At 44.3% G+C, this 21,452-nt stretch overlaps 1 protein-coding gene across 5 annotated transcripts in view; it reads right to left on the reverse strand.

Annotated features, from left to right (window-relative positions):
* Positions 1 to 257: 257 nt before the first annotated feature.
* Positions 258 to 21,452, reverse strand: part of CEP78 (centrosomal protein 78) — a 167,503-nt gene continuing 146,308 nt past the window's right edge. For all 5 annotated transcript variants that reach the window (XM_077249007.1, XM_077249008.1, XM_077249005.1 and 2 more), the window contains exons 15-16: positions 18,541 to 18,688; positions 258 to 1,141 (exon numbers count right to left, since the gene is read on the reverse strand). In XM_077249007.1, the coding sequence (XP_077105122.1) occupies positions 629 to 1,141; positions 18,541 to 18,688 (661 nt within the window). In that variant the 3' untranslated portion in view covers positions 258 to 628. The remainder of the gene's footprint in view (positions 1,142 to 18,540; positions 18,689 to 21,452) is intronic.

Below are 21,452 nucleotides of genomic sequence, written 5' to 3' on the forward strand. Positions count from 1 at the left end.
GTGAAATTGCACTTTTTTTTATCGCATTCCAGTGCATCACATGATAAAATAAATTGTGTCATCCAAAAACACAACTTGTTCTGCAAAAAAAAACAAGCCCTCATATGGCTATTTTGACAGAAAAATAAAAAAAGTTATGGCCCTTGGAAGCAGGGGAGGAAAAAATGAAAAATGGCCATGGCGTGAAGGGGTTAAACAGGGAAAAATTTCATAAGGGCTATACTTTTCAGAACACACAGTAAAGATACACAACAAATCCATAATCATAAAAGCGATTTATTAATTATAAAAATATGACAAAAAAATAATAAATAAGAAAATTAAAAAAGTACACAATCTCACCCAAATTTGGAATATAAATAAATATTCTTACAGCAACTTCTAAAAGTTTGTGCAATCAGTTTGATAGCTTTTCTTGTAAGCACTACCTTTTACAGTATTATATTGTATGTCATGTTGCAAAGAGAAACATGAAAATGTTATCTTTATTCCTGTAACGTTTCTTCAGCTAAACAGAAATTTCAGTCATATTATTGGTAACTGCAATCACCCGATGTATGAATCTCAGAAGCTCCCCAGTAGTGTGGCATTTTTTTTTTAGCTCAGCATCTTGCGAGATCTGAGCACTCTAATTTGACCCATTGTGTTTGCTCTCTACAGAGTTAAAATTTTCTGGGATTTCGGATTCTATGCTAGCATCAGAAAAAACTGAAGTTTTGTAACTATTTTGTTTCTCTGAGTCAATAGGATGTTCTCTGCTTGTCCCTTTTGAGAGGCTTCTTTTTGATGAGTGTTTTTGATGCTTATTGCGAGCCGATTCTTTAGAACTACTACTGGCATGATTTTTTCTACTTTTGCTAGAATCTGATGCCAAGCTATTGCTATCAGTCCTTTTATAATCAGACAGGTTGGATTTTTTCAAAACATCGGCATCTTTGGCACTTTGCTGTTCAGAAGCAATCCTGCTGTTCCTGCATGCCTCTTCATCCTTTATAGAATCATCAAAACCCACTTCTACGTCGTCTTTGCTCTTCTCACTGGTGGCAAGAATTTTATCAGATGCACAAGGTGGATTGTTAGCTGTTGCATCCGCTGTATATGATCTCTCTAATGAATCAATTTCTTTATTTCGGCGGTCAACCTAAAAATAACACAAATGCAAACATAAAATAAATCAAAACAATAATATTTTACACAGTGTTTGCTTAGCATTTTGAATATGATATATATATATATATATATATATATATATATATATATATATATATATATATATATATATATATATATACACACACATATATTATATATATATATATTTTTTTTTAAAGGACCTGCCACTTATGAGAAAAATATCAAATTGAAAGCAGTAAAGCAGTATACATTATATAACTATGCTCAACTGCATGTCATTAACAAGTCCAATGACTTTCCTCACTCTACACAGTGGGCACAAAATCTGTCGAGATTCTCTTCTCATAGATACTAACTGTGCAGAGGTGAGCGGGAAGGCTGATTCTATACTGCTAAATAGCAAAGTGGATTTTTGTTCTCTCGGATTGAGGTGGATTTGGCACACTTCATAATTTTTTTTTTTTCCAATTCAAGTGTGAAAGTAGCCTTACAGAGCACGAGAGGACCTCCAGGTTAATTTACATACATAACCAACACCACATTACAAAATACCCAAACTATACCGCACACCCATAAGATGGGGGGGATATATGGGTGCTGACATGGGATCTGGAAAAAACGGCTACAGGTAAGTAACCTTGGTGTTTTCCCTTCACCCATGACAGCACACCTGAGTGATTTCTGTAGAATTTTAACACCTTAGGGAGGGACCACTGTTTGCAACACCCTTCTACCAAAGGTCAAGTCAGCAGAGGAGGACAGCAAAGTCATCCCTTGGCTCCTATGGAACTTAAGAGTCACTTTGGGAAGATAGACCTGGTCAGGCCTTAGTACAATCGTATCCTCATACACCTGTATGTAGGGGGGCATATCGACAGGGCCTGTATATATCGCCCACCCTACGGGACGATGTCAGAGCCACTAGTAAAATAGTCTTTAGTGTGAGGAATTTGGCAGATAAATTCTGTAAGGGCTCAAACGAGTCTTTAGTTAGTGCCTCTAAAACTAAGCCCAGGTCCAAAGTGGAATTTTTGGGACTATAACCGGTCTGGACCTACCACAGGATTTTATAAACCGAGACATCCATCTATTTGCCACTAGATTACAATTACATAAGGCACCCAAAGCAGAGATCTGTACCTTGATAGTGTTAGTTGGTTGCTAACCCTAGTTCCAACCCTGATTGCAAAAACTCTAGAATGGACCCCACTGGAGCCTCATCCCCTAGGGACTGCCATGAAAATTCTAGAACTTTCTTCCAAGTCCTGCCATAAATCCTTCATGTAATCGGCTTCCTACTCTTCAACAAGTTGGAGACTAACCCTGATGAGAAACCCTGCCAATTCAGTAATGCCCTCTCAGATTCCATGCTGCTAGATGGAAGGCCTTCACTAGAGAGTGGCATACTGGCCCCTTGGTGATTAGGTCCGGGATCTCCGGCAGGATCCATGGATCTGACATCAACTTTAGAAGGGAAAACCATGGGCTCTTCTGCCAGAATGAGATGAGAATCACCCTTGCCTGATCCTCCCCAAGACTGTTGGGATCCTTACTTTTGGAGGTAATACATAGGCAATCCTGAATCTCCGGGGAATCTGAAGAGCATCCACTGCAAATGGTTTCTCCCTTGGATTTAATGAACAGAAGATCTTCACTTTCCTGTTGTGTAAGCTGGCAAACAGATCTATCTCAGACCATCCCCATGCCCGCACTATCTGATGGAAGATCTGGGAATTTAAAGACCATTCTTCCGTCTCAGTTTCTCGAGACTCAGGAAGTTGGCCTTTCTACTGTCTACCTCCCATATGTGAAGTGCTGTAAGGGACAGCAGGTGTTGCTCTGCTAGCTGGAGTAGATTGTCTGCTGCCATTGGGACCTTGGTCCCCCTTGGTGGTTGATATAAGCCACGGCTGCTCGATTATCTGACATGACCAGGACATGGCGACCCAAGAGGAAGGGAAGAAAGTCTCTTAAGGCCCTTTCCACAGCTCTTTCATGTTTGATCCCTGGCATCTCTCTAGAAAAGACCAGAACCACAGAACTGAATGAGTCCTTAGGTGTGACCCAAGCCTGTGTTGCTTGCGTCTTTCGTGATAATGTCCTGTACCCTGGACGGGTTTTATTATTATTATTATTTATTTATATAGCACCATTGATTCCATGGTGCTGTACATGAGAAGGGGTTACATACAAATTACAGATATCACTTACAGTAAGCAAACAAACAATTACAGACTGATACAGAGGGGTGACGACCCTGCCCTTGCGGGCTTACATTCTCCAGTTTTATCCACTGGACCCCTGACAAGTTTTCCATGACTGTCCACCAAGACAGGGAATCCCTGACTGCTGCAGAAAGATGCATCTTTTCATCTAAATGTCCTCCTAATGACCTCTGTGCAGACAGAATTTCCCACTGCAGCTGCCTCAGGTAGAATTGGACCCATGTTGCTGCCAGGATGCAGGATGTTTGGGATCCTAACAAGGATGTTACTCTTCTCAGGGTCATCCTTGGCTGATCTATTGCTGACAGAGCTAGGCCCATTCTCTTGGCTGTTTTGTCCTCTGGTAGGAGACAGATTTGGTGCTCAGTCTAAAACTAGGCCCAGGAAGGACTGTATCCTTTCTGGTTTTAGTCTGGACTTGAGGGTATATACCATCCAGCCCAGCTCTTCTAGGACCACCTTTAATTCCCTCATCTGCTCTGCTGAGTGATCTTCCGATTAAAAGGAAGTCATCCAGGTAAGGGACGATAATGGTGCTTCGAGAACGAAGGTAGGCCATCAACCCTGATTTTACAAGTGCTTCTCACTAAATTAGGTAATCAAAAATATAATTTATTTCAGTTCTTCAACACAAAAAGTGAAACTCATATAGTCATTACAAACAGAGTGATCTATTTCAAGTGTTTATTTCTGTTAATGTTGATGATTATGGCTTACAGCCAATGAAAACCCAAAAGTCATTATCTCACAAAATTACAATACTTTATAACACCAGCTTGAAAAATTATTTTGAAATTCAAAATGTTAGCCTACTGAAATGTATGTTCAGTAAATGCACTCAATACTTGGTCGGGGCTCCATCTGCATCAATTACTGCATCAATGCGGTGTGGCATGGAGGCCATCAACCTGTGGCAATGCTGAGGTGTTATGGATGCCCAGGTTGCTTTGATAGCACTTTGATAGCAGCCTTCAGCTCGTCTGCATTGTTGGATCTGGTGTCTCATCTTCCTCTTGACAATACCCCATAGATTCTCTATGGGGTTAAGGTCAGGCGAGTTTGCTGGACAATGAAGCACAGTGATACAGTTGTTTTTAAACAAGGTGTTGGTACTTTTGGCAGTATGGACAAGTGCCTAGGTCCTGCGATAATGAATTTTCCATCTCCAAAAAGTATTCGGCATAGGGAAGAATGAAGCGCTCTAGAAGTTCCTGGTAGACGACTGTGCTGACTTTGGTCTTTATAAAAACACAGTGGACCTACACCAGCAGATGACATGGCTCCCCAAACCATCATTGATTGTGTAAACTTCACACTAGACCTCAGTCAGCTTGGATTGTGCGCCTCTCCACTCTTCCTTCAGACTCTGGAACCTTGATTTCCAAATGAAATGCAAAATTTACTTTCATCTGAAAACAACACCTTGGACCACTGAGCAACAGTCCAGTTCGTTTTCCCTGGGCTGAGGCAAGATGCATCTGGCTTTGTCTATTGTTCATGAGTGGCTTGACACAAGGACTGCAACACTTGTAGCCCATGTCCTGGATACATCTGTGTGTGGTGGCTCTTGAAGCAATGACTCCAGCAGCTGTCCACTCCTTGTGAATCTCCCCCAAGTTTTTGAATGGCCTTTTCTTAACTATCCTTTCAAAGCTGTGGCTATCCCGGTTGCTTGCGCACCTTTTTCTACCACACTTTTTCCTTCCACGCAACTTTCCATTAACATGCTAGGATACAGCACTCTGAACAGCCAGCTTCTTATGCAATGACCTTTTGTGGCTTACCCTCCTTGTTGAGTGTGTCAATGACTGCCTCCTGGACATCTGTCAAGTCAGCAGTCTTCCCTATGATTGTGGAGCCTACTAAAACAGACTAAGGGACCTTTCTAAATGCTCAGGAAGCATGTGCAGGTGTTTTTTATTATTCTAATTTACTGAGATAATGACTTGGGTTTTTATTGGCTGTAAAAGCCATAATCATCAACATTAACAGACAAAAACACTTGAAATAGATCACTTTTTGTATTGAAGAACTGAAATAAATTAACTTTTTGATGATATTCTAATTTAGTGAGAAGCACCTCTACCTTGGTGAATATTCTCGGAGCTATTGACAGTCCAAACGGAAGAGCTACCGTTTTTTTCTGACCATAAGACGCACTTTTTTTCCTCCAAATTTGGGAGGAAAGTGTGGGTGCGTCTTATGGTAGGGATGTAGCATGTGGGGAGGGGGGCCGCAGCGAGTGGGATCGCAATGATATCCCACTTCGGGAGGCAGAAAAATGTCCCCACTGCCTGGAATCAGCTGCTGGGGAAAGTGGTCCCGATGATTAAGTGCAGTGAATATTCATTAGCTGCTTCCCCACCCACCTATCAGCTGAGCCGGGAGCAGCAAATGAATACTGCACTTAAGCAGCGACACACATAGATTCCTCAGCGCTGATTCCTGCAGCAGCTGGGGAGATCCATGTGTCCGGGGGAGGAGGCAGCAGCAGCAGGGGCCAGGTGAGAGGAGATCGCTGCATACCTGCCTGGGCTGGAGCTGAGTGCTGTGCAGTGTGCACAAAAAAGACCTGTGATGATGTCAGAAGTGAGCGGGCTGGAGCATCACATGGCAGCACAGAGCCCTCCCTCTTCTTGACATCATCACAGGTCCTTCAGACTCCAACACTAGAATCTGCTGGCTTCCATTACCTGTGCTGTGGAAAGGCAATAAGAGGGAGGGCTCTGTGTGTGCAGTCATGGGATGCTTTTACCTCACCACAGTGTGGCTGGCTGCCACAATTAAGAGGTTAGTCTTTCCAAAACACAATAAAGCACTCTGCCACTCCTTTAGTGAACTATAACTCCCAGCATGTCATAGGATCTGCAGGACATGCTTGGAGTTATAGTTCTCCCATGGGATTTTAAAGCAGCACTCCAGTGTTATTTTGCAGTGCTAGAGTGGTGCTTTCAATATAAGCCCTGCGCCCCCATTCTTATACTCACCCTCAAACATCTTCATATAGTACTTCACAGACACCACACTGGTCCCGCAGCTTCCAACATAATAACATACTATTATATATAATAACACCACATATAATAGTATGTTATTAAATATTTTACCACATTTTTTTGCTTCAAATATTTTTTTCCCTATTTTCCACCTCTAAAACCTGGGTGCGCCCTATAGTCCGGTGCGTCTTATAGTCCGAAAAATACGGTATGTATTGGTAATGCCTGACCTATCCATGGACATAAAAGAACTTTGATGGTCCTGATGGATTGGGATGTGATAATATGCATCCTTCAAATCGATGACAGCAGACATGAAACAATTGAGGAGTAACAGCTTTATAGCTGTGTTTACCGATTCCATCTTGAAGGAACAATTTATAATTCATCGGTCGAGTTTCCTCAGATTGATAATAGTTCTTAAAGGGAACCTGTCACCCCCCAAAATGGAAGTTGAGCTAAGCCCACCGGCATCAGGGGCTTATCTACAACATTCTGGAATGCTGTAGAAAAGCCCCCGATGTAACCTGAAAGATGAGAAAAAAAGGTTAGATTATACTCACCCAGGGGACACCGGACCGCGACACCCATCGGACCGGACCGCAGTGGGGAACGCCCCTGGGTGAGTATAATATAACCTCTTTTTCTCATCTTTCAGGATACATCGGGGGCTTAGCTCAACTTCCATTTTGGGGGCGACAGGTTCCCTTTAAGGAACCATCCATTTTCTTTTTAGCAGAAAGAGGGGGCAATAAAATCCTCTTCCTACAGGACTTCGCACAGAACACGTTTTTGTAAGAGTCCCATGATCTCTGTTTCCAGGGCAAGCTGTTCTCCTGGTGACTTCCTGAGGGGTATTATTACGAAGGTCTTGCGAGGCAGAAAGAAAGTCTACCTTTAGACTCTCCTTAATAATACTTAAGACCCAGCGACTGGGGGAGATGTTCACCCAGGCAGGGAGAAAGAGGGAGAGCCTTCCCTCTACCCCTGACCTGATGTCATTGGGAGGGCTTTTTGGAAGATGTAGAGGGCCCGCCAAACATAAACCCGGACTCCTTTCTGCCCTTAAACTCCCACCTCTTCAATTCCCCCGGAGGACATCCCCTATCAAACTTCCTCCTCCGAAAGGAAGGTTTCCTAGCCTCCGGAGGGAAACCAGTGAATCCCTTCTTTTTGGTCACCTGCTTTCTCCAAAATGCCTTCCAATTTCTGTCCAAAGAGAAACTGGCCATTACATGGGATGGAGAAAAGTCTATTTTTTAAATGCAGATTCCCATGGACACCCTATAAACCATAAGGCCTGTCTGGCCGCATTGAATAGGCCCGCTGACATAGCCTCTAATCTTACAGAGTCTGCAGAGGTATCGGCAAGATTAGCCGCTGGCCCGTGCAACAGAGGCTTATTGGCCATAATTTCATCTCTTGGAGTCTGTCTTGTTTCAAGCTGTTCCTCCAATTGTTGCAGCCACATCATAAGGGAGAAACAGTACATGTTCCAGCTATTGCCATCTTCAGACCCCCTGTAGCTGCCTCCAAGGTGTGTTTTAAAAACCCATCCACTTTTTTATCAAGTGGGTCCCCAAGAGCCACGGAATTGTCAAAGGGCAAGGCCGACCTCTTTGAACATTTAGCCACTGCCCCGTCAGTCTTAGGGACTTTATCCTAAAGGCCCCGTCTCACATAGCGAGATCGCTAGCGAGATCGCTGCTGAGTCACTAGTTTTGTGACGCAACAGCGACCTCAGTAGCGATCTCGCTATGTGTGACACGTACCAGCGATCAGGCCCCTGCTGCGAGATCGCTGGTCGTGTCGGAATGGCCTGGACCTTTTTTTGGTCGTTGAGGTCCCGCTGACATCGCTGAATCGGTGTGTGACACCGATCCAGCGATGTCTTCACTGGTAACCAGGGTAAACATCGGGTTACTAAGCGCAGGGCCGCGCTTAGTAACCCGATGTTTACCCTGGTTACCAAAAAAAACAAACAGTACATACTCGCCTTTCGGTGTCCGTCAGGTCCCTTGCCGTCTGCTTCCTGCTCTGAGTGCCGGCGTACAGTGAGAGCGCAGCACAGCAGTGACGTCACCGCTGCGCTCTGCTCTCACTGTACGGCGGCTCAGTCAGAGCAGGAAGCAGACGGCAAGGGACCTGACGGACACCGAAAGGCGAGTATGTACTGTTTGTTTTTTTTGGTAACCAGGGTAAACATCGGGTTACTAAGCGCGGCCCTGCGCTTAGTAACCCGATGTTTACCCTGGTTACCCGGGTGCTGCAGGGGTACTTCGGGATCGTTGAAGACAGTTTCAACGATGCCGAAGAGGTTCCCCTGATCGTTGGTCGCTGGAGAGAGCTGTCTGTGTGACAGCTCCCCAGCGACCACACAGCGACTTACCAACGATCACGGCCAGGTCGTATTGCTGGTCGTGATCGTTGGTAAATCGCTATGTGAGACGGGGCCTTAACTCTCCAAGTCTTTCTCCTCAAAGGGGTATCTCCTCTTTGAAGATGAGGGCAAGCTAAGAGATTTTTCTTTTTTTCAACTCCTTATCTATAAGTACTTGTATCCTGGAATTAACAGGAAAGCTGCACTTTTTCCTTTCCTCTAAGCCTCCAAACATTAACCCCTTCATGACCCAGCCTATTTTGGCCTTAATGACCTTGCCGTTTTTTGAAATTCTGACCAGTGTCCCTTTATGAGGTAATAACTCAGGAACGCTTCAACGGATCCTAGCGATTCTGAGATTGTTTTTTCGTGACATATTGGGCTTCATGTTAGTGGTAAATTTAGGTTGATAATTTCTGAGTTTATTTGTGAAAAAAACGGAAATTTGGCAAAAAATTTGAAAATTTCGCAATTTTCACATTTTGAATTTTTATTCTGTTAAACCAGAGAGTTATGTGACACAAAATAGTTAATAAATAACGTTTCCCACATGTCTACTTTACATCAGCACAATTTTGGAAACAATTTTTTTTTTTGCTAGGAAGTTATAAGGGTTAAAATTTGACCAGTGATTTCTCATTTTTACAACAAAATTTACAAAACCATTTTTTTTAGGGACCACCTCACATTTGAAGTCATTTTGAGGGTTCTATATGGCTGAAAATACCCAAAAGTGACACCATTCTAAAAACTGCACCCCTCAAGGTGCTCAAAACCACATTCAAGAAGTTTATTAACCCTTCAGGTGTTTCACAGCAGCAGAAGCAACATGGAAGTAAAAAATGAACATTTAACTTTTTAGTCACAAAAATGATCTTTTAGCAACAATTTTTTTATTTTCCCAGCGGTAAAAGGAGAAACTGGACCACGGACGTTGTTGTCCAATTTGTCCTGAGTACGCTGATACCTCATATGTGGGGGTAAACCACTGTTTGGGCGCACGGCAGGGCTCGGAAGGGAAGGAGCGCCATTTGACTTTTTGAATGAAAAATTGGCTCCAATCTTTAGCGGACACCATGTCACGTTTGGAGAGCCCCCGTGTGCCTAAACATTGGAGCTCCCCCACAAGTGACCCCATTTTGGAAACTAGACCCCCCAAGGAACTTATCTAGAAGCATAGTGAGCACTTTAAACCCCCAGGTGCTTCACAAATTGATCCGTAAAAATGAAAAAGTACTTTTTTTTCACAAAAAAATTATTTTAGCCTCAATTTTTTCATTTTCACATGGGCAACAGGATAAAATGGATCCTAAATTTTGTTGGCCAATTTCTCCTGAGCACACCAATACCTCACATGTGGGGGTAAACCACTGTTTGGGCACATGGTAAGGCTCGGAAGGGAAGGAGCGCCATTTGACTTTTTGAATGAAAAATTATCTCCATCGTTAGCGGACACCATGTCGCGTTTGGAAAGCCCCTGTGTGCCTAAACATTGGAGCTCCGCCACAAGTGACCCCATTTTGGAAACTAGACCCCCCAAGGAACTCATCTAGAGGCATAGTGAGCACTTTAAACCCCCAGGTGCTTCACAAATTGATCCGCAAAAATGAAAAAGTACTTTTTTTTCACACAAAATTTCTTTTAGCCTCAATTCTTTCATTTTCACATGGGCAACAGGATAAAATGGATCCTAAAATTTGTTGGGCAAATTCTCCTGAGTATGCCGATACCTCATATGTGGGGGTAAACCACTGTTTGGGTGCACGGCAAGGCTCGGAAGGGGAGGCATGCCATTTGACTTTTTGAATGGAAAATTAGCTCCAATCGTTAGCGGACACCATGTCGCGTTTGGAGAGCCCCTGTGTGCCTAAACATTGGAGCTCCCCTACAAGTGACCCCATTTTGGAAACTAGACCCCCCCAAGGAACTTATCTAGATGCATAGTGAGCACTTATAACCCCCAGGTGCTTCACAGAAGTTTATAACGCAGAGCCGTGAAAATAAAAAAATAATTTTTCTTTCCTCAAAAATGATTTTTAGCCCAGAATTTTTTATTTTCCCAAGGGTAATAGGAGAAATTGGATCCCAAATGTTGTTGTCCAGTTTGTCCTGAGTACGATGATACCCCATATGTGGGGGTAAACCACTGTTTGGGCGCACGGCAGGGCTTGGAAGGGAAGGCATGCCATTTGGCTTTTTGAATGGAAAATTAGCTCCAATCATTAGCGGACACCATGTCGCGTTTGGAGAGCCCCTGTGTGCCTAAACATTGGAGCTCCCGCACAAGTGACCCCATTTTGGAAACTAGACCTCCCAAGGAACTAATCTAGATGTGTGGTGAGCACTTTGAACCCCCAAGTGCTTCACAGAAGTTTATAACGCAGAGCCGTGAAAATAAAAAATGTGTTTCCTTTCCTCAAAAATATTTTTTTAGCCCAGAATTTCACAAGAGTAACAGGAGAAATCGGACCCCAAAAGTTGTTGTCCAGTTTCTCCTGAGTACGCTGATACCCCATATGTGGGGGTAAACCACTGTTTTGGCACACGTCGGGGTTCGGAAGGGAAGTAGTGACGTTTTGAAATGCAGACTTTGATGGAATGCTCTGCTGGCATCAGGTTGCGTTTGCAGAGCCCCTGATGTGCCTAAACAGTAGGAACTCCCCACAAGTGACTCCATTTTGGAAACTAGACCCCCAAGGGAACTTATCTAGATGTGTGGTGAGCACTTTGAACCCCCAAGTGCTTCACAGAAGTTTATAACGCAGAGCCGTGAAAATAATAAATGTGTTTCCTTTCCTCAAAAATATTTTTTTAGCCCAGAATTTTTTATTTTTGCAAGAGTAACAGGAGAAATTGGACCCCAAAAGTTGTTGTCCAGTTTCTCCTGAGTACGCTGATACCCCATATGTGGGGGTAAACCACTGTTTGGGCACATGCCGGGGCTCGGAAGGGAAGTAGTGACGTTTTGGAATGCAGACTTTGATGGAATGGTCTGCGGGCATCATGTTACGTTTGCAGAGCCCCTGATGTGCCTAAACAGTAGAAACCCCCCACAAGTGACCCCATTTTGGAAACTAGACCCCCCAAGGAACTTATCTAGATGTGTGGTGAGCACGTTCAACCCCCAAGTGCTTCACAGAAGTTTACAACGCAGAGCCGTGAAAATAAAAAATCATTTTTCTTTCCTCAAAAAAGATGTTTTAGCAAGCAATTTTTTATTTTCACAAGGGTAACAGGAGAATTTGGACCCCAATATTTGTTGCCCAGTTTGTTGTGAGTACGCTGATACCCCATATGTGGGGGTAAACCACTGTTTGGGCGCACGTCAGGGCTCGGAAGGGAAGTAGTGACATTTGAAATGCAGACTTTGATGGAATGGTCTGCGGGCGTCACATTGCATTTGCAGAGCCCCTGATGTGCCTAAACAGTAGAAACACCCCACAAGTGACCCCATTTTGGAAACTAGACCCCCGAAGGAACTTATCTAGATGTGTGGTGAGCACTTTCAACCCCCAAGTGCTTCACAGAAGTTTATAACGCAGAGCCGTGAAAATAAAAAATAATTGTTCTTTCCTCAAAAATTATGTTTTAGCAAGTAATTTTTTATTTTTGCAAGGGTAACAGGAGAAATTGGACCCCAACAGTTGTTGCCCAGTTTGTCCTGAGTACGCTGGTACCCCAAATGTGGGGGTAAACCACTGTTTGGGCGCACGTCGGGGCTTGGAAGGGCGGGAGCACCATTTGACTTTTTGAACGCAAGATTGGCTGGAATCAATGGTGGCGCCATGTTGCGTTTGGAGACCCCTGATGTGCCTAAACAGTGGAAACCCCTCAATTCTAACTTCAACACTAACCCCAACACACCCCTAATCCTAATCCCAACTGTAGCCATAACCCTAATCACAACCCTAACCCCAACACACCCCTAACCACAACCCTAACCGCAACACACCCGTAACCCTAATTCCAACCCTAATCCTAACCCTAATCCCAACCGTAACCCTAATCCCAACCCTAACCACAACTGTAACCCCAACACACCCCTAACCCTATCCGTAACCCTAACCACAAGCCTAATCTTAACCCTATTTCAAACCCTAGCCCTAATTCCAACCCTAACTCTAATTCCAACCCTAACCCTAAGGCTATGTGCCCACGTTGCGGATTCGTGTGAGATTTTTCCGCACGATTTTTGAAAAATCTGCAGGTAAAAGGCACTGCGTTTTACCTGCGGATTTACAGCAGATTTCCAGTGTTTTTTTGTGCGGATTTCACCTGCGGATTCCTATTGAGGAACAGGTGTAAAACGCTGCGGAATCCGCACAAAGAATTGACATGCTGCGGAAAATACAACGCAGCGTTTCTGCACGGAATTTTCCGCACCATGGGCACAGCGGATTTGGTTTTCCTTAGGTGTACATGGTACTGTAAACCTGATGGAAAACTGCTTCGAATTCGCAGCGGCCAATCCGCTGCGGATCCGCGGCCAATCCGCTGCGGATCCGCGGCCAATCCGCTACCGATCCGCTGCCGATCCGCTGCTGATCCGCTGCGGATCCGCTGCCGATCCGCTGCGGATCCGCTCTGTGTGCACATGCCATAACCCTACCCCTAACCCTACCCGTAACCCTAACCCTACCCCTACCCCTAGTTCTAACCCTAACCCTAGTGGGGAAAAAAAAAAAAAATTTCTTTATTTTATTATTGTCCCTATGGGGGTGATAAAGGGGGGGGGGGGGGTTATTTATTATTTTTTTTATTTTGATCGCTGTGATAGAACCCACCACAGCGATCAAAATGTACTTGTAAGGAATCTGCCGACTGGCAGATTCGGCGGGCGCACTGAGCATGCGCCCGCCATTTTCCAAGATGGCGGCGCCCAGCGAGGAGACGGCCGGACACCGGGAGGATCGGTAAGTATGAAGGGGTGGTGGGGGGGTGGATCGGAGCACAGGGGGGGGGATCTGAGCAAGGAGGGAGCGGACAGGAGGACGGGGGAGCCGGCAGGCGGACGGAGGGGACCGGACCCCATAACGGAGGACTGGGGGGGCGATCGGTGGGTGTGGGGGGGGGTCACTTTAGTATTTCCAGCCATGGCCGATGATATTGCAGCATCGGCCATGGCTGGATTGTAATATTTCACCAGTTTTTTAGGTGAAATATTACAAATCGCTCTGATTGGCAGTTTCACTTTCAACAGCCAATCAGAGCGATCGTAGCCACGGGGGGGTGAAGCCACCCCCCCTGGGCTGAAGCACCACTCCCCCTGTCTCTGCAGATCGGGTAAAATGGGAGTTAACCCCTTCACCCGATCTGCAGGGATGCGATCCCTCCATGACGCATACGCTGCGTCATAGGTCGGGAAGGCACAGACTTTCATGCCGCAGCGTATGCGTCAAAGGTCGGGAAGGGGTTATATCCTCTAGGGACTTAGATGCTTTCTCCTCCTTCAGACCCATTGTTGACCTAACTGCTCTGACCAACCGATCTGTATCCTCAGCAGGAAAGCACGGTAGGCCACCTATATCACTGTCCGGGGAGGAGGATGGGGATTCACTAAGATATTCTCCAACAGACTGTAGAGAGGCATTAGATTCCGTAGCGACCTCCTGAGCTCTTTTATTCCCCTTTTTGGAACCTTCAACCTCAGCCCTGATCACAGACCTAAGGCTTGTGGCAAAGTCAGGGGTATCATCCAGGATAGTTTTTTGGATAAAGTCTGAAGAGAGACTCTTCTGTTATTGGAGTGCCAGCGGGTTCCTACATAGGGCACATTCTCTTTTACTTCTTGGTGCTAGCCTTCCTTGGCCTAGTGATTTAAGCAAGAAAATTGCCCTGATCAGGGGTACATATGATATTTCTTCTGGATACCGAGGAGTCCTGCGACCTTCCACTCCTCTGACCGGGACGGCTGTCACTCCTGCCACTTGAGCAGCTGCTCCCTTTAGGGCGCCCATGGTGACCGGGCACTAGTATTGGTGAATGCTGCTGCAATGACTGCTGCAGCTGCCCTCTTAGGTCCTCCATGATGAAGACAGCTTTTGGACATAAGCGCCTCTCTGTGGTTATCCCCTCAATTTATATGGGATCCACCGCACTTCTCGGTTCTGCCTCCTCTGGTCCCGAAAATGCCCCTCCCCCTTCCACACAGCCTCCACCAGGACCCGCTGAATCCCCAGACATACCAGCAGGCATTCTCTTCCAGGGCACCACCATCTTGCTTCCAGCGCCCCCCCCCCCTCCGACGTCGCACGGGCATGCCCATTCGCAGCGTGTCTTGCCCATGATGTCAGCAGAGTGCACCCCCGGAAGCCCGATTCGCCATACAGACTGCGGCCGGAAGATGGAGGAGTGAGAGCGGCGCAGCGGATTCAGACCAGCCAGGCATACATTTGTGCCGCTCGCACGTATGCTAAGGCCCTCTGGATCCATGGATGGCGCATCCAACACCTGAAGGGCGGCATAGAGGTATGTGCCTGCTGTTCTAATACCGGGACAGGAGTGGGTAAGCCGGAATAAAAAATAGACTCCTCAACCTGCCTGGGTCTCTGCATGAGGGTTCCCGTCAGGACAGGAAACCCGACAGACACTGGGGAGAGGTACCTCCCTTTTAATTCAGTAGATTTCCTGTCCTGGCTGGGCGGATCCCCCTCTCAGGTGTGCTGTCATGGGTGAAAGGAAAAGTTTCCTTACTTCCTACCAGGAGTCTGAACTTCATGATGATTATTGTTATTTATCAGCTATGGAATAAGATGTCCCTGTATATTATACAGCCTAGATAAAGGAGGAGGCTACAGCTACTTCTAAAAGGTTAATCTACAAGAAGGAGACATGGCTGCTTGTACAGAGTTAACCCCTTTTCTGCCAGAGCTTTTGGACATTTTGCACCTCTGGCAACCAGGACAATTGTCACACATTTGACAAAACCTACATTCGAAAATAAAAAAAATAAATCATATTAAAAACCCAGCATTATATATGGCATTTTCTGAAAGTAGAGACCTAGTACATTGGCCAAATGCCACTATGCACTTTATACACATCAGCACCATCAAGTACATTTGCGTTAAAATGAAATTTTTCAGAAATTCAGAAAAACTGACATTAGTAGCTATAAGATAATTAGATATAAAAAAAAATCCTAACACACAAAAGTTTAAAGGGAACCAGTCATCAGGGTATTAGACCCTCTACAATTACCAAACAAAAAACTACAGGTAATATATGAATGTAATGATCATTAAAAAGAACCATTACATACAGGCCTTTAGTTAGGGGTCTTAAGGTACCGTCACATTAAGCGACGCTGCAGCGATAGCGACAACGATGCTGATCGCTGCAGCGTCGCTGTTTGATCGCTGGAGAGCTGTCACACAGACCGCTCTCCAGCGACCAACGATGCCGAGGTCCCTGGGTAACCAGGGTAAACATCGGGTTGCTAAGCGCAGGGCCGTGCTTAGTAACCCGATGTTTACCCTGGTTACCAGCGTAAAAGTAAAAAAAACAAACAGTACATGCTCACCTGCGCGTCCCCCAGCCTCTGCTTCCTGACACTGACTGAGCTCCGGCCCTAACAGCACAGCGGTGACGTCACCGCTGTGCTTTCACTTTCACTTCAGGGCCGGAGCTCAGTCAGTGTCAGGAAGCAGAGGCTGGGGGACGCGCAGGTGAGCATGTACTGTTTGTTTTTTTTACTTTTACGCTGGTAACCAGGGTAAACATCGGGTTACTAAGCGCGGCCCTGCGCTTAGTAACCCGATGTTTACCCTGGTTACCAGTGTAAAACATCGCTGGTATCGTTGCTTTTGGTGTCAAACACAACGATACACAGCGATCGGACGACCAAATAAAGTTCTGGACTTTATTCAGCGACCAGCGACATCACAGCAGGATCCTGATCGCTGCTGCGTGTCAAACTAAACGATATCGCTAGCGAGGACGCTGCAACGTCACGGATCGCTAGCGATATCGTTTAGTGTGACGGTACCTTAATATCCTGATGACAGGTTTCCATACATACTACTTTCACCTATCTACACACACATATCAAGTCACCAGACCTGGAGGAACCAGTTTCCCTTTAATAACCTTTTCTCGACATAGAAAGTACCAGTATGTTATGTTGGGTGCAGTGGGCTCAAGAGCTGAGTTTCACTGAGGTAACTCACACGCCTTCCCAGTGCTCCTCTACGGACTGTGCATTTTCTCTCCAAGTCAGGCCAATCTGCTAATCTGCCTCATACAGCACTGATGCATCCACTTGCTGAAGTAACTTAGCCTTAGGGGGCGTGGCCAGTCTGCGGGAATTTAACCCTCCTAGGTCCTGCAGAGATTAGTTTCCCCTTCCTATCCTGTATGAGTAGGGCCTTAATTAGGCAGCTCTGACTTCCACTTCCTGCTTGACTATTGGTTCCTACGTTGTTAGGTCACAATAAGGTTTGCATTTATATTCTCCGCTACCCATTACTGACCCGGCTACTTTTCCCACCCTGCTCTCCTACACTTACTGACCCTGTGCTGCCTGCGCCAACCTCTGACTGTCTGACCACATCTTGACTTAGCACTCTTGTACCACGTACCTGTGCCTCTGACCCTCCAGTCAGCTGCTGCAGTCCCCGGGAATGCCCTGGAGTGGTACCTCGCGACTACCTGTGGCCAAGCCTAACCTCAACACAGCCGTCGCTTAGTCACGCCCCTTAAGGGTAAGCCTGGCCCATGGCACAGTGCCTCTACACCCACCAGTATTACACTGAATCTGCACCACGCCCATCAGATGCCAGCTTCTTTAAAAAGCCAGCATTTGAATGCAACCAAGGTTGCTGATAACCGCTTGAATGCCACTGTCAATCTCAAATCGGTCACCAGGTTTTTACTATGTAATCTGAGAGCATCATCATGTAGGTGCAGAGAGTCTGATTCCATGGATGTTTAACTTCCTTGGCTGTGTTTTGCTGTTTCAGTACAATCAGCATCTTATTAGCAGGAGATTATCATTACAGGATAGCTTGGCTCTCTGCCACTATACCATGTACACAGAAAGCTGTGGTGTGGGTGGGGTTGTACACACATCAACAACTAAGCTCTGTTCAATCTGCAGCAGAAAAAACTGACTTTACTGTAACTGCTGCACCCAGTCTACTAAGTGATTCTCTGGAATTGGGGCCTTTGTCCGAACTTACTGGTGTTGTCAGATTACATAACAAAAACCTATTCACAAACTCCACTTAAGGTGTGTGTTCCGGGAGGCGTGCCTTTTTATTATACCCATCACCTTGGTGATGCTATTGGGGAGTGCTCATGGTTTCCAAACGCATGTCCATAAAGACATCTGCATTTCTCCTGTAAGTAATTATTTAGACGTTTCCCCTCTAGTCTTGTCCTTATATTTCTTAAGTATTCGTCAAACTATGGAATGCAAAGGAAAGGAGAAAAATAAAGACCAAAACAGATACATCTGAGATACAATGTAGTGTAAAATCCAAATGACAAATAAGCCAATCAGTTAATTACATAGATACTCTAAAAGCTAGTTGTTTCATTTTACTGCAAATATTAAAGGGGTTGTCCGCTCATAATATACTGATGACAAATCCTGTTGCTGGACTTCCACCAATCTGATATTGATGATCTAACACTTGTCATCCTCACCTATCAGCTGTTATAAGCAAGGCACAGCCAGCATCATTCCATTCTACAGTATTTGGCAGTGGTTGCTACACATTGAATGTTGTTGCATACTGAAATCAACTAAATATAACTGGTGCAATTAATAATGACAAACTGACTCTCCTGAGTGGATTATTACCTGCTCAATCAAGTAGGTTCGTTGAAGGTTATTGAATACCTCAGATGAAGGTTGTTGAGCTCTTCCAATCGTTGAAGACAACTGAGGATCCCCTGGTATGGCAAAGTCTGACTGATCAATACCAGCCAAACTAGCAAGTTGCCCCAACCTTAAAAGGAGAACAACTCAATGGTTAGCATGTGTAAGATGCAAATATTGAACTGCAATATGATCAAGATTCATTTATATCAAGAAAAGAAAGAAATTGTAAAAGAAAAACTTAAAAGGTCCTTTCTCCCTTACATGTAATAGCTGAGATGTGATCATTTGAAGGTAAGTACTGATTCTGATGATAACCTGCCCCTTCTAATTTCGGTCAGGTGCAGACCTCTCTGAGGGTTCAGGTCACCAAATTAATAATGTTCACTCATATTCACATAATGGTCACTTTATGATCTAGGTAGAATGTAGATGTCTGGTTTTTGACAATTTCAATGTTTTGACTTGTCAAAAAAACAGTCTCACATCTAAAGCTTTTGGTCTGCATCTTGAAGAGGGTTTATTCACACAAGGAATTATAAAATGTATGAAATAGTACTAAAATGGTATGGGCACACATGTAGTAAATGCAGCAGATTCTGTCAAATAATCAAAGACAATTTAAAAGATTTCCAATAAATTATAAGAATTAATAGATTAATGGATAGGCTACAGGCCCCCCATACATATTCCATTCCCTTAACAAAAAGTAGGCAGATTTAGCAAAAAAAACCCTCCAAATTAAAAGAAAAAAATAAATTAGATGGGCAAACAATGAATTGCGTTAACAACAAAAAAACAACAACTATATAATGAGATTGTACTGGTCTATTTAGAAAGATGCCTCAAAAATATATGGAAAACAAAAGCGGTAAAAAAGTAACCTTGAGTGGTATAGGTTATCGAATTTAGAATATCAAGCAGAAATTCAAAAAATAATTTCCAGAGGAACATACAGTTAGGTCCATATATATTTGGACAGAGACAACATTTTTCTAATTTTGGTTATAGACATTACCACAATGAATTTTAAACAAAACAATTCAGATGCAGTTGAAGTTCAGACTTTCAGCTTTCATTTGAGGGTATCCACATTAAAATTGGATGAAGGCTTTAGGAGTTTCAGCTCTTTAACATGTGCCACCCTGTTTTTAAAGGGACCAAAAGTAATCGGACAATTGACTCCAAGGCTATTTCATGGACAGGTGTGGGCAATCCCTTCGTTATGTCATTCTCAATTAAGCAGATAAAAGGCCTAGAGTTGATTTGATGTGTGGTGCTTGCATTTGGAAGGCTTTGCTGTGAAGTAAACATGTGGTCAAAGGAGCTCTCCATGCAGGTGAAACAAGCCTTCCTTAAGCTGCGAAAACAGGAAAAAACCCATCCGAGAAATTGCTACAATATTAGGAGTGGCAAAATCTACAGTTTGGTCCATCGTGAGAAAGAAAGAAAGCACTGGTGAACTCATCAATGCAAAAAGACCTGGGCGCCCACGGAAGACAACAGTGGTGGATGATCGCAGAATAATCTCCATGGTGAAGAGAAACCCCTTCACAACAGCCAACCAAGTGACCAACACTCTCCAGGAGGTAGGCGTATCAATATCCAAATCTACCATAAAGAGAAGACTGCATGAAAGTAAATACAGAGGGTTCACTGCACGGTGCAAGCCACTCATAAGCATCAAGAATAAGAAGGCGAGACTGGACTTTGCTAAAAAACATCTAAAAAAGCCAGCACAGTTCTGGAAGAACATTCTTTGGACAGATGAAACCAAGATCAACCTCTACCAGAATGATGGAAAGAGAAAAGTATGGGGAAGGTGTGGTACAGCTCATGATCCAAAGCATACCACATCATCTGTGAAACACGGCAGAGGCAGTGTGATGGCTTGGGCATGCATGGCTGCCAGTGGCACTGGGTCACTAGTGTTTATTGATGATGTGACACAGGACAGAAGCAGCCGAATGAATTCTGAGGTATTCAGAGCCATACTGTGTGCTCAGATCCAGCCAAATGCAGCCAAACTGATTGGTCGTCGTTTCATACTACAGATGGGCAATGATCCAAAACCTAAGGCCAAAGCAACCCAGGAGTTTATTAAAGCAAAGAAGTGGAATATTCTTGAATGGCCAAGTCAGTCACCTGATCTCAACTCAATTGAGCATGCATTTCACTTGTTATAGACTAAACTTCAGACAGAAAGGCCCATAAACAAACAGCAACTGAAAACCACCGCAGTGAAGGCCTGGCAGAGCATCAAAAAGGTGGAAACACAGAGCCTGGTGATGTCCATGAGTTCAAGACTTCAGGCAGTCATTGCCAACAAAGGGTTTTCAGCCAAGTTCTGAAAATGAACATTTTATATAAAATTATTGAATCTGTCCAATTACTTTTGATCCCTTTAAAAACAGGGTCGCACATGTTAAGGAGCTGAAACTCCTAAACCCTTCATCCAATTTTAATGTGGATATCCTCAAATGAAAGCTGAAAGTCTGAACTTCAACTGCATCTGAATTGTTTTGATTAAAATTCATTGTGGTAATGTCTATAACCAAAATTAGAAAAATGTTGTCTCTGTCCAAATATATATGGACCTAACTGTATATACTTGTTTGGAACCCTATTTGCTGTAAATAAAACACTCTGCCGATAGAAATAATTATCCATATTGCAGCATTTAGCAGACTATGTTCTATGTATAAACTTGCATAGCAATACAGAAGTAAAGCAGGTATAGATACTAGGAAACTGCCAGCTTCCTACTAAAAGTATATTTCACAGTGACGTTCAGGGTATGTTCCCACAACTCATATCTGCTTCGCAATCTCCGCACTATACAGTTAGGTCCATATATATTTGGACAGAGACAACATTTTTCTAATTTTGGTTAT

The sequence above is a fragment of the Ranitomeya variabilis genome, chromosome 1 (genome assembly GCF_051348905.1).
Source record: "Ranitomeya variabilis isolate aRanVar5 chromosome 1, aRanVar5.hap1, whole genome shotgun sequence".
NCBI lineage: Eukaryota > Metazoa > Chordata > Amphibia > Anura > Dendrobatidae > Ranitomeya > Ranitomeya variabilis.